The sequence below is a fragment of the Anolis sagrei genome, chromosome 2 (genome assembly GCF_037176765.1).
Source record: "Anolis sagrei isolate rAnoSag1 chromosome 2, rAnoSag1.mat, whole genome shotgun sequence".
NCBI lineage: Eukaryota > Metazoa > Chordata > Lepidosauria > Squamata > Dactyloidae > Anolis > Anolis sagrei.
Genome location: NC_090022.1, coordinates 67,874,172 through 67,887,315, shown reverse-complemented (window position 1 = coordinate 67,887,315; position 13,144 = coordinate 67,874,172). Strand labels below are relative to the sequence as shown.

Sequence of the window (13,144 nt, the reverse complement as noted above, 5' to 3'; positions counted from 1 at the left end):
TGAGTACATAAATCCTACAATTTTGATGGGCTCAGCTTCAGGTAAGAAGAAAGGTCTTGTGGAAATCTTCAGCTCAGCTAGTACAGCAGCCACATGCATCATTTGCATGGTTTATCTTATTTTTTTCATGCAGCTGGCAAAGTTTCTGCTTGGGTGCATGAATTTACACCCAGAATCCTCCTGTCTTCCTCCTGTGGTACCAGAGTACACCCTCTGCTCTGTATTCACCTTCTAGCTAAAAATAAGATTCCTATCCCATATGTTTAAGTAAGTAAGAAGGAATAATCCCTAATTTCACCTTGATCTAAAAATGGTGCCTTGATCTAAAAATGATCACCTTGATCTAAAAATGATCACCTTGATCTAAAAATGATCACCTTGATCTAAAAATGGTGGAAATAGATTCTGTCTATTTCCAAATAACAAAATACATTCTTCTTGTAACAATCTGTGAGAAAGTATGGTTGGTACTTAACATATAAGGACTGACCAGGAACGTTACCTAGGTTGTAGGTTTGGGACCAGAAACTTCAGAGTGTGGGATAACTCCAAACCAGCAACCCTAATTCAACTACAAACAGGTAAACATGGAATACACTTATACTGTATAATATATCACAGGGAAAAAGTTTTGCAGACATTTAGTTAAAACACAGTTTCTTTCTAAAAAGCTGTAATGGTGTCCAATATATCTGAAAGATCCACTTTGCTGAATCAAATGTAGCTTCAGGTTGAAAGGAATGTTTAGAAATGGAAACTAGGGAACTTTACCATTGACTGTTTAATTAAAAAAAACTAATTATTTATCCCAGTAATTTCTAACTTCATTAATATCAAACTTAGTAATTTTCAACAAACATTTATAAACTAGACCTGTTGGTTTCAGTTTCTCTAAGAATATAATTAATGCTTCCGATTAATGCTTTGGCCCTAGTAATAAATTGTACTGTGCCTAGCATGGTCAATATAGAGCCTGCCACAAAGTCAGCTTATTCTTTGTGTAAGCAACCTGAAGGATCCTCATTCAAAACCCTTTTAGTTTACATAGAAGATGCATTTGCCATAACAAGAACAACAAAAGAAGTATCGATAAACACAGCAGTACTCTCGTGCACTTTTTTTCACAGCTGTGGAAAAAGATTCACAGCTGAATCCCTTCTGATCATTGGGATTCTTCAGTCTGTCCTCTCTATCTTCTGCGTATACAAAAAGGCATAGGGGCATCCACTGGGGAATTTGGAGCCTGGATATAATCTTAGACAGATTATAAATTTTGTAACACCAAGTAATTGCCATGATTTGTAGGCATTTTGCTCCATTCTCCAACACATCAGGGGCCAAATGACTGAGGAAGAGGAGCCTGCCTTACGGAAGAACTGACCTGTCCCTTATAGTAGTGAAGGGCACAGAGCAGATCAAAGATAAAAACCTTCCATATAATATATTCCCTGACCGATATGAAGAGACACATTGTCTCTGATCCAGGACAGAATATACAGTGATCCTAAAAAGTTGCTATTGATGCCCCTGTCCTCTATGAGTTCCACAGTTTAACTATGTGCTGTTTGAACTATTTCCTTTCTCTCTTCTAAACTTCCCACTATTTTGGTTCAAGGAACTGCTCAAGTTATAATTTACGAACAACGGAAAAAATGTATTGCCAAAGGTTTTCATGGCCGGACTCACTGGGGCGTTCTAGCAGCATTTTCTCCTGATGTTTTGCCTGCATCTATGCCTGGCATCTCCAGAGGATCTGATGGTGGTAAAGCAAGTGGAGTATATATAACTATGTATGTATTTACCCCACCCTGGACATTCCACAGGTATATATACTTCACTTACTTCATCACCATCAAATCCTTTAAAGATGCCAGGTGAAACGTCAGGAGAAAATGCTGCTAGAACATGGCCATACAGTCCTGAACCACACAACATCCCAGTGGAGAAAAACATTTCTCTAATTTCTTATTCTGCATAATGAATAATTTTACACACTTCAATCATGTCACCACTTCCTCCCCTTTTTTCTAAACTTAAAGAGTCCTTCATCTTTTTAAACCTTGTATTCAAGTGGAGTTACTACAGTCTCTTTGTTATTTTGGTTACCTTTTCCAAAGAAGACAACTTGTGGAAGGCAGCAAAACTAAATAAAGGCATCTTGGCTTCAGATCTAGGGTTGTTTTACTATAATTACAAATTCTCAAACTAGAGTGGGTTTCCTCGGGTCTTAAGAGAAAGGCAAGGAAGCAAAAGTAAAAATTTCCTCTAAGTTGTCACTACGCAAATCATTGTTTAGGCTGAGGGTTCCACATGATTCTTACACATTGTATAAAACAGAAGATTCAAGACATCATTTAGAGCTTGAGACTATTCATCAATGTGAAATATGAATTCTAGTCCTCAGCAGTTTCTGGTACATAACATGGATAGGACTGCACCTTTTACATACGCAGAATGAAGCCACATTATCATTTACACATGCCTGAATAACAGGTCTCTAGATGAATAAATACATGTCCATATATGCAAATAAAAACACAAAAAAGTACACGAATTGATGCATAAAGGGATCTTAAGACATCAGGTTGCAGATAAGGATTTTGTACATCCTTCTGTGCACCATCTGTAGCAATTCCCCCATCTGCCAAGCAGACTATGCAAAGCATATGCATGATGCAGCTTGTCATATAAATGGCACTGAATACAATAATCAAAATCCTTCACATATGCACATTCAAGCCTATAAGGGCATGCCATATTCCCGTAGTGGAAGAGTTCAAGTCTAACCATTTACAGTGAAGGAAGAACCTTCATTAAACCTTCTAACAAAAAAATAATGCAGCTATTTCCTGCTATCCACTAGAGTTTGGTTCCCAGAACATCTCCCCCAACCCTCACAGATATCAAAAATGTGGTGTTTCAATCGCATTATATACAATGTAGTAAAACGGTGGCCCTATAGAGATGGCAAAATCATAATTTACTTTCAGGGTTTCTATACAAAAGATTTTCAAGCTCTGACTGAAGACTCAAGCATGTGAGGGGCCAAATGTAACGTACTAGGAGTGTCAGAGGCTATTTGCTTCTTAGGCAATATAAACCATTAGCTTTTTTAAAAAAATAAAGAATATGAAACTGTTAATTTTGATTGCTATATATAGCCTGACAACACAGTACAAAGCCATGAATTTGTTTATTAAAATTATTTGTCAACCTTTTCCAGACTAGTTTCCAGGCAGTTCTCATTAAGATATAGCTAGTAATCAAGTCTATCAATTAAATTCACAATTAGTAACAGAATATTAGGATGCTCACTGAAGAGAAAAGGAAAATAGAGGACAGAGGAAACTCTAATAATAGTGTAGATTAGAGTTGAAAGATGCATGCACTGAGATTACAAAAACTTCTCCCCACCCACTATTTAGTAGTGGTGGGTAATCATGGTCCTTTGAGATTTTCTTTTTTTGGCTGTCACTCCCAAAAATGGTCATGGTCAATGGGGAAAGATCGTGAGAATTGCAATTCTACAATATTCTGAGGGCCATGGTGGTTGTTCACTCATCCTGTGCAGGGATATTTCAGAAGGACAAAAAAGATGACACCTTTGCACTTTCCATTCTCTAGAGTAGACTATCTCCTTCCGTCCCAGCAATACAGTATATCACAGACAGGTAGATTTTAGGCTTATAAAAACTACTTTGTACTTCACAATACACAAAGCCAATATCTGTGGCTTGGAAAGGGCATTAAAAAAAGATATGTACCTCTGACTACAGGCTCATTTGTGGAATTTCTTAGCACTACCAATACTGGAGTTCACAGTTAGATCATTCCACACATTTCAACCATGTTTTCTTGATTTCAGCTACTTAATTTGAAAAGTGGTTTGTGTATGTGTGTGTGCATGTGTATGAAGACTTCTGTTCTTGCTCCAACTAAACAGATGGCAGCCAGGAATCCTTGCTGATCTGTTCTGAGTCACCCAGAGATCCCTTAGTACCTTCCAATCTATCTTTTGCTGAATCCTGCCACATGTAATAAAGGGCTCATGCCGACAGCTGCATAGCAAAGTGGAAGAGGGAATATTACTCTCGCACCCTTCCCCACACATGAAACTTCACTTTTGTCAAGAGGGCAAAACAAACTTCCAGTTTCAGAGTGACTGGAGTCTTCAATAGTAACAGAAACCTTTGAAACGGAAGATATACTGAAGTATTTTCTTGCTAGTCTCATTTATATTCATTTCCTTTTACTGTTTATCTAAAGCATATACACCAAACTGCAGTCAGGAAAGCTGATCAGCTTTTAGACTAATATAAACAAGACAGCTCTTGCCATCATGCTTACAATCTAAAGATACTAGATACAAAAGGAAAAAAAGGTATGAGGAAGGAAAGAGAAAAATGAAAATGTCAGAACAAGTTCATAGTTACTTGATACTTCTAGTAACTAGCTGGGATGGAAACAAGATACGGTACTCCTGTTTCAAAAGAGGCTGCAGTGTGTCTTCAAGAAGTGATCTGATAACTTATCAGTACCATTGTTGAAATGGGCCATAATACAACTGGAAGTTTATAGGATTCAACGTTACTGGAATCTGGAAGCTTCTTATCATGCCCACCCCAGTAAATAAGGTTCAAGGAACCGCGTAACAGAATAGGGGATTCTAATGAATCATACGGTGTGCGTATTAGAAGCACCAAGACAGTAAAAACACTCTGCTGCTGAACCCTGACTTTATAGTGTATGCTGCTGAATCATGACTTACAGTGTTTCAATTTCAAGCATAACCAATGCTTTCTGAAAAAATAAGTTCTTTTAAACTAGGACTTGCTTCACTTGCTCTTGGGACTGAAGTTTCCATATACACTATCAGAAGTTGCAGTCCAAGAATTATCCAGCTATGCCTTGCACCAGCCTTCCGTTACCTGGCACTTTCCAGGTGTGATGAATGGAAACTTCCATTGTCCCAAATCTGTATGGTCAACAGTGGAAAGCTGCTTTAAAGTTTAGAATAATTACCTCCAATAAAAAATTGTGGTACAGGTTAGGTGAACCATGATATTCCTGTTCCAAGACTAACTTTAGCCAGATGGTTTTCTGCTGCTCTACAGTCTAGGGCACAGTGCCTAGGAAGAACTTCCCAAAGGTGGCTCCTTCTACACTGCCAAATAGTCCAAATTATCAAAGCAGATAATCTGGATTTTATATGGCAGTGTAGAAGGGGCCCGTGAGAGTTATTTGACAATGGAATATGCCACCTTGGGATGTAGTAGAGTTTCTTCTGTAGAGGTTTTTAAACAGATGCTGAATGGTCAACTGTCGGGAGTGCTTTAACTATGTATTCCTTTATCACAGGAGGCTGGACTAGAAGGCTCTTGTGGTCTCTTCCAAATCTAGGATTCTATGATTTATGTACCCATGGGGCAATCTCAAACCATGCCACACTGCTTTAGGTATCATTTTTTCAATGCAAAAATATGAGGATACTGCTAGCACATGGATGCATCAGGCTGGATGGCCAGTGGAAACAATTTTTTAAGCCCATAGTCATTGCTGTCACTATTTTTCCTCAGCTTCCTTTATCAACCTTTTTCAATACATCAGAGCACTTTTCCCTATTTTTCACTGGCTTAGCCTTAAATACAGGAGTAGGAAATACTCTTGGTTTGCACTGTAAGAACTGTCCATGGTCCTCAAACGTTTTTTAAAGTCTTTCAAAACAACGTCATTTCAAAAAAGTAAAAGAAAAAGTGCAGTCATGTATTACAAAATATTATCTACCCTCCAGTAAATGAGTAGAAACTTCTCTAGTTCATGCTACTTTGAAAAATGCTAACTACAACATCCAAAAATTCCATTATTCAGCCTATGTTATTGCATTGCTTCACTGTGAAATCACAGAAGTATTACATTTACTAATCATGGTAAATATCCCACAAGGAATTTTGCTATATTGAATTTATTATAATGCTAAAAGTAGGAAGTTTAAAATAATTTCAAAGACGAGTGTCATTTGCATAATTGAGCTTTGGTAGTTGGAAATCTAATTCTGTTCTAATATTAACTCAATTTGGTGAGTGCTATTCACTATTATAAGAGAAGTCACATATGAGAATGATTTTTTTCCAAAATAGCAATAGTAATAAATAGCAATTTCAGGTCTCTGATCAAAACAGTATGCTTTATGCTCTAGAGCAGGGCTTCTTAAACTTTTTCTACTTGTGAACTCTTTCTGTCTAATAGTTTTTTTCCAAGACCCTGGGTATATAGATTTATAAAATAGGTATAAAAATCATACATTTACTAATAATAAATCAGCATTTCCGAGGTTTGCTAAACAGGTTGATTTTCCTTTTTCTGGAGTACAGCTGAAGCATTTATGCAGAGTCCACTATAAATACTGCACATTGTTGTTAACAGTGACACCAGAGGCACTTGAAGTGGCCAGCTTCTGGTCAAAGGAAATTTAGTATGATGCCAAGTTTTTAACTTTGCGGTTTTTCTATGCATTATAACCGTATTCTCAATTAACCGCTGACATGAAATGTAAAATAAATAAATTGTTAACAGATTTGCATACATTTCTAGGTGGCGTTCAGTAACTTTTTGCTGTTGACAAATTTTCCTGACCTCAACACTGAGCTAGGGGGACCCCATTTGGGGTCAGAACCCATAGTTTAAGAAGCAGTGACCCAGAGAAGGGCTAGAAATTGTGCAGTATATGATCCAGCAAGCCTCCCCTTAAAGCTTGATGTTGTTTTTTAAAAGTAATTTTTTACTCCAAATAGAGAATGTATAAACCATAAATACTTGGGCACACAAATCTACAACTTATAGCTATTTTGGAAGGCTTTGATAATTGGGGGTGGGGTTGCTCAAAACAACCTTTTTAAGAACTCGAGGTACCCGCTAATTGTTTCAGCTTATGAAAAAGAGAAGAACTGCCTGCAGGCATTAAAATGGTACAGCGTACAGACAAAGGAATCAGAAAAGTCGTGTAAGATTTTCTGGAAAAGAAATACTAAAGGGTGTGCGCATGTGTGTACAACAATAACAATAGCAATAGGGTGTGGGCGCATGCCACAGTCTTTAAACTACCAGACATACTCAACAGCCATGGCATACAGGCAGATTTTTAAGCACAAAACATGGAACAGGGTACTCAAAGGGAAATGGCAAAGTTTTCAATGTTCTCCCTTTGGCCACCAAGTTTAATCCAAGTTACCTTGAACATTAACTAGCAGCCCTTTTTTCCCCTATTTGCTAACTTTAAAAACGTTTAATTTTTATACATGTGTTTCTTCTTTTTTCTGGTAAACACAGTTAAGAGCTTGAACTGCAGAAATTTCAAATAGGCATGTACAGGCCATAGCTAATGTACAAACGTAGTAATGCTTTCATACATCTTGCAATGATGCCTTGTTTTATTATATGTTGTTTCTTTTTATGATTTTCTAGTCACTGAAGAAAGCCTTTGCAAGAAGAAGCTGAAATGTATTAGGTGTTTTATCAGTAAATCATTCATCTATTGAGTTGTGTTTCCAGTTTTTTCTGCTATAATCATATATTCAGCAGTCAGGGCATGGGTCTTTTAACTACTGCATTTTATAACTGTGGGTTAACACAGCATCTTGCACAGGAAAAATGAAGGCAATTCTTGAACATCAAAGCTTAATATCATCAATGGGTCTGAAAAGAATCAAATTAATTAAGGAGGTATTAAGTTAAGGCAATGGTAATGGTAGATCAGGTAGATCAGGATTTAATGCTAGATTTCATGGTGATATTCAGTAACTCTCAAAGGGTTATGACTTAGGAAATGCCAGTAAAAGTAGCAAGCATTGATGGAGAGAAATAGGAAGTGAAACTTGCCATAACTAACTTAGTGCTAATTAGTAATATCTTAGCAAGTTTTCCTTCATCTGTAAATTATGAGTATTGATTACATTTCTGCCCTTAATTTGCAGAACTCAAAAGACATTGGAAGAGATGAGAACAAAAGCTTATCTAGTCCTACATTTTGTTCATATAGTGACCAACAAGGTGCCCATAGGAAGTCCACAAACAGGACATGAATTGCAGCAATATGATCTTAGAGCAACATTCCCTAGTGAGAAATATATAGTGCGAAGCTAGCTTTTTTAAAAAAAACAATTTATGGGTCTTAGGGTGCACTAGGTGACTAACTCTATTCAGTCGACTCTAGGATTCCAATAAAACAAACGCATCAAGAAAATCTCACAAACTGAAGCACTCTCTACTCTTACACGAAAGTAAATTCTTCATGTTGAAAATTAAACTGGGGGTGAGATAACTCTTAGAAAATATAAAAAAATGATTTCCCAGATTATAAACATGAACCACTCTGTTGGATTCGCAGAATCTAAAATATCAAAACCTACAAGATGTTTTTTCGCGAGTGCGAAAGCAGACTACTAAAATTGCAGTTCTCAAAGAAGTCTGCCAAGAAGTTGTTATATTTACTTTTTGTGGGATAAGTGTTAGAATAGGTGCTTAAAACAAAAAAACACCTTTTACAAAAAATTTAAGCAGCTAATATACACACTACCTGTACTCATGCTCAATAACCAATAAAATGAAAACAAAAACTGACATGAACTTTCCCCTAAGAACTTGTTTAACCAGAACAAACTACAACATAATGACATCTTGAACTGTTTACTCTGGAAAATGACAGCCAAGGTTAAATAATAAAGTAAAAGCAGAATGTTCATGCATCTGTGCCATCCACAATAAATGACAAATGTAACACCTGTTAACAGGACCCAGTTACAAAGCATCGTTCAAAATAGGGACCCCTCCCCAATAGGAAAGTAGTGAATGGTTGGCAATCGCTTAACTCCATTTCCACATCCGATGGAACACTCAACAAAATAAGCAAACTGCTTGGAGTGCTATGCAGCAAGTATGGGATATCGGCAGGATCTTTTGAATACACAGAACATTTAGGAAGACCTGGTAAAACCTTTTTTAAAACGTATACATTCATAGGCTCTCAACTCCTACAATATATGTGTGTGCATCATCATGCAACAAAATTATCCTTGCACAGAGATGCTCTAAAATCCACTTCTTCAGATGAGCCTTTAAAATGATTGAAAAAGATCCCAAAGGCCATCCAGTCCAACCCACTGCCATGTGGGAATGAAAGCACTCCCAGCAGATGGCAATCCAGCCTGTTTAAAAACCTCCTGAGAGGTAGAGTTTAACAGAATTGATTTTAAGAGCCTTTTCACTTGCATTTTATTATTTTAACACGAGGTGTTAAAGACCATAAATTGTTTAATTCTATTTCAATTTCCACTTTTGACAAGCTTTCAGTTACATTGCTCTTGAATTAAACTATTCAAGAGCTTTGAGTTCTAATTTGGGGAAGAAAAGCAGATCAGGGGCCTTTCAATTCTAGAATTAATGCCAATTGAGACCACTTTTTTCTTTTTTACCACTTAAGCTGCTATGGTTCGATGCCATGGCATCCTGGGATTTGCAGTTTCACAATGTCTTGAGCGCCTCTGCCAAATAGTACTGGTGCCTCACCAAATGACAAATACCAGAATTCCATAGCATTGAGTTGTGGCTTTTTAAAAGTGGTATCAAACTGCATTAGTTCCACAGCATAGATGCACTACTAATAGGAAGAAGAAGAAGAAGAAGTTGTTGTTGTTCTTTGGGAGTGAGAGCCAAAGAACAAACCCCAAACTATGGAGGAGTTGAGAAGGGAAAGAGGATGGGCAGGGAAGTAAAAAAAGCAGCTGACAAATGCCAGCAAAGAAAGACTGACAAGGGAGGAAGGGGGAAGCTAGAGAGAGAAAAGCGAAAGAGGAAGATAAGCAGAGAAAGAGGGAGAACTAGATGCAAACACAGAGGGTGACTGTGAAGTCTCTTTACAATTTAAAAATATTATTACAAAGGCAATTGATGAAATACCTTAATCAAATCTGTTCAAAATACTCAGTGGTTATCAAAGTTTTTTTAATCACATTACATTTGTGATTTTAAAAAATCAGGTACCCTGTTAATGAAAGAGCTATTGTTAAATATAACAAACCCCTAAAATGGCTACTCCTCAAGAGAAGGCACAGTGTGTATCTTTAAATGGTAAGGAAACTTTAGGGACACCCTGCATGTATATATACACATACAAAGACAAAGAGGAAGAAGGAGAGAGAAAAGAGAGGAGAAAGAAAATAAGAGAGAGAGAGATGGAGAGGGAAAGAGAGGCAGGAAGATATAGAGACAGAAAGATGGATGGAAAAGGAGAAAGAAAGGAGGAGAAAGAGAAGTAAAGAGAGGGGAATTAGAGGGAGAAGAGAGAGAGAAAAGGAGAGAGAGCAGGAAATAAGGGGGAGAGATGGAGAGAGTGGGAGAGGGAAAGAGAAAAAGAGAAGAAGAAAGAGATACAAAGAGAGAGAAGAGATGGAGGGAAAAGGAGAAAGAAGGGGTGAAAGAAAAGGAGATGAGCGGAAATAAGAGGGAGAGAGAGATGGAGAGAGCGGGAGAGGGAAAGAGAGAAGAAAGAGAGATAGAGAAGAGATGGAGGGAAAGGGAGAAATAAAGGGAGAGAAAGAAAAGTAGAGAGGGAGAAATTAGAGGGAGAAAAGGATGGATAAGAGAGAGAAAGAAAGAAAAGGAGAGAGCAGGAAATAAGAGGGAAAGATGGAGAGAGAAAGAAAGAGAAAGAGAAGAAAGAGAGAAGAGATGGAGGGGAAAGGAGAAAGAAGGGGGAAAGAAAAGTAGAGATGGGGAAATAAGAGGGAGAAAGATGGAGAGAGTGGGAGAGAAAGAGAGAGGATGAAAGAGAGAGTTAGATAGAAAGGGAGAAAGAAAAGTAGAGGAGGGGAAATAAGAGGGAGAGAGAGATGGAGAGAGTGGGAGAGAAAGAGAAGATGAAAGAGAGAGAGATAGAAAGGGAGAAAGAAGGGGGAGAAAGAAAAAGCAGAGGAGGGGAAATAAGAGGGAGAGGGAGTGAGTGGGAGAGGGAAACAGAAAGAGAGAAGATGAAAGAGATAGATAGAAAGAAGGGAGAAAGAAGGGGAGAAAGAAAAGTAGAGATGGGGAAATAAGAGGGAGAGGGAGAGAGTGGGGGAGAAAGAGAGAAAATGAAAGAGAGAGAGAGATAGAAAGGGAGAAAGAAGGGGAGAAAGAAAAGTAGAGGAGGGGAAATAAGAGGGAGGGAGAGAGATGGAGAGAGTGGGAGAGAAAGAGAAGATGAAAGAGAGATAGATAGAAAGGGAGAAAGAAGGGGGAGAAAGAAAAATAGAGGAGGGGAAATAAGAGGGAGAGAGAGATGGAGTGAGTGGGAGAGGGAAACAGAAAGAGAGAAGATGAAAGAGAGAAAGAAAAGTAGAGATGGGGAAATAAGAGGGAGATGGAGTGAGTGGGAGAGGGATACAGAAAGAGAGATAGAAAGAGAGAAGAGATGGAGGGAAAGGGAGAAAGAAGGGGGAGAAAGAAAAGGAGGGGAAATAAGAAGGAGATAGAAATTGAGAGAGTGGGAGAGGGAAAGAGAAAGAGAGATTGATAGAAAGAGAGAGAAGAGGTGGAGGAAAGGGAAAAAGAAGGGGGAGAAAGAAAAGTAGAGGAGGGGAAATAGGAGGGAGAGGGAGATGGAGTCAGTGGGAGAGGGAAACTGAAAGAGAGAAGATGAAAGAGAGATAGATAGAAAGAAGGGGAGAAAGAAAAGTAGAGATGGGGAAATAAGAGGGAGATGGAGTGAGTGGGAGAGGGATACAGAAAGAGAGATAGAAGGAGAGCAGAGATGGAGGGAAAGGGAGAAAGAAGGGGGAGAAAGAAAAGGAGAGGAGGAGAAAAGAGAGACGGAAGGAGAGAGGGTTAGGAAGAAATAGAAATAAGAGAGAGAAAAGAGAGATGGAGGAAAGGGAGAGAGAGATGAGAGAGGGAGAGAAAGAGTGAAATATGAGACAGTGATGGAGGGAGAAGGAAAGCGAGGGAGGGAGGGAGGGAGGGAGGGAGAGAGAGGAGGGTCATCCTGAGGTCGGGGTCCAGCGGAGGAGGGCCTTCCGAGCGAGGGCGAAGGCGAGCCCTCCCTTGGAGGCGGAGAGGGGGCCTGAGGGGGGCCAGGAGGGGGACTCACGCATGAGGAGGCTGAAGGCCACCACCCCGAGCAGCCCTTGGAGGAAGATGCCGAAGTTGCCCATGAGGTCCCCGTTTTCGCAGCCGCGGTAGCCCGGCCCGGCCCCGGAGGTGGCGGAGGAGGAGGCCCCCCCGGCCCCCTTGGGCGTGACCCCCGCGGAGGCGTTGAGGGCCAGGGAGCCCCCCATGGCGGCCGGAGGGAGGGAGGAAGGAGGGAGGGGAGGGGCGGGGAAGGAGGGAGGGAAGGAGGGAGGAAGGAAAGCAGGAAGGACAGCCTCGCAGCAGCGCTTCCTGCCGGGCGGAAGGGTCCCCGCGCGCTGCGCCATACGTCACTGCCGTCGAGTGACGTCTCCGGCGCGGATTGGCGGAGAGGGGGGGATGAGACCTAGGGGGCGGGGCGTTGTCAAATTGTACTACCCCGGGCATGGGCCAACTTGGGCCTTCCTTCCAGGCATTTTGGAGTCATGGGAATCGTTTCACAAGATCGCGTCTTTAGTCTTTTCTGTCAGAGGTTGCTGCTGCCTCACCCAGACACATCTCACCACATTAAAACAGTGGATGTGGCTCTTAATGAGACATCCTGCCGCATTATCAAGGGGTGTCTGCGCCCTACACCCCAGGAAAAATTACACTGTCTAGCCGGCATCGCACCGCCTGACATCCGCCGGGAAGTAGCAACCAACAGTGAAAGGGCCAAGGCAGTGACATCCCTGGCCCATTCCCAGTTCATATATCAGCCAACACGCCAACGCCTTAAATCAAGAACTAAAGAGACACTCGCAGGAACACCTCAGCAAGCAAGAATCCAAATGTGGCAGGCTAAAAGCCAGAACCTCAATCAATGGCTGATACCGAATGAGAGACTCCCTCCTGGGAACATAGAAGATTGGGCAACTTGGAAGGTGCTGAACAGACTGCTCTGACACCATGAGATGCAGGGCTAACCTTAAGAAATGGGGCCACAAAGTGGAGTCCACAACATGCAAATGTGGAGAAGAGCAAACCACAGACCAACAGTGAAAGGACC

At 40.2% G+C, this 13,144-nt stretch overlaps 1 protein-coding gene across 1 annotated transcript in view; it reads right to left on the bottom strand.

The window, feature by feature from the left end:
* The window catches only part of STIMATE (STIM activating enhancer), a 45,289-nt gene extending 32,845 nt beyond the window's left edge, over positions 1-12,444 (bottom strand). Inside the window, exon 1 of the mRNA XM_060765886.2 lies at positions 12,119-12,444. Coding sequence (XP_060621869.2) covers positions 12,119-12,443 — 325 coding nt within the window. The 5' untranslated portion in view covers position 12,444. The remainder of the gene's footprint in view (positions 1-12,118) is intronic.
* Between the last annotated feature and the right edge of the window lie 700 nt (positions 12,445-13,144).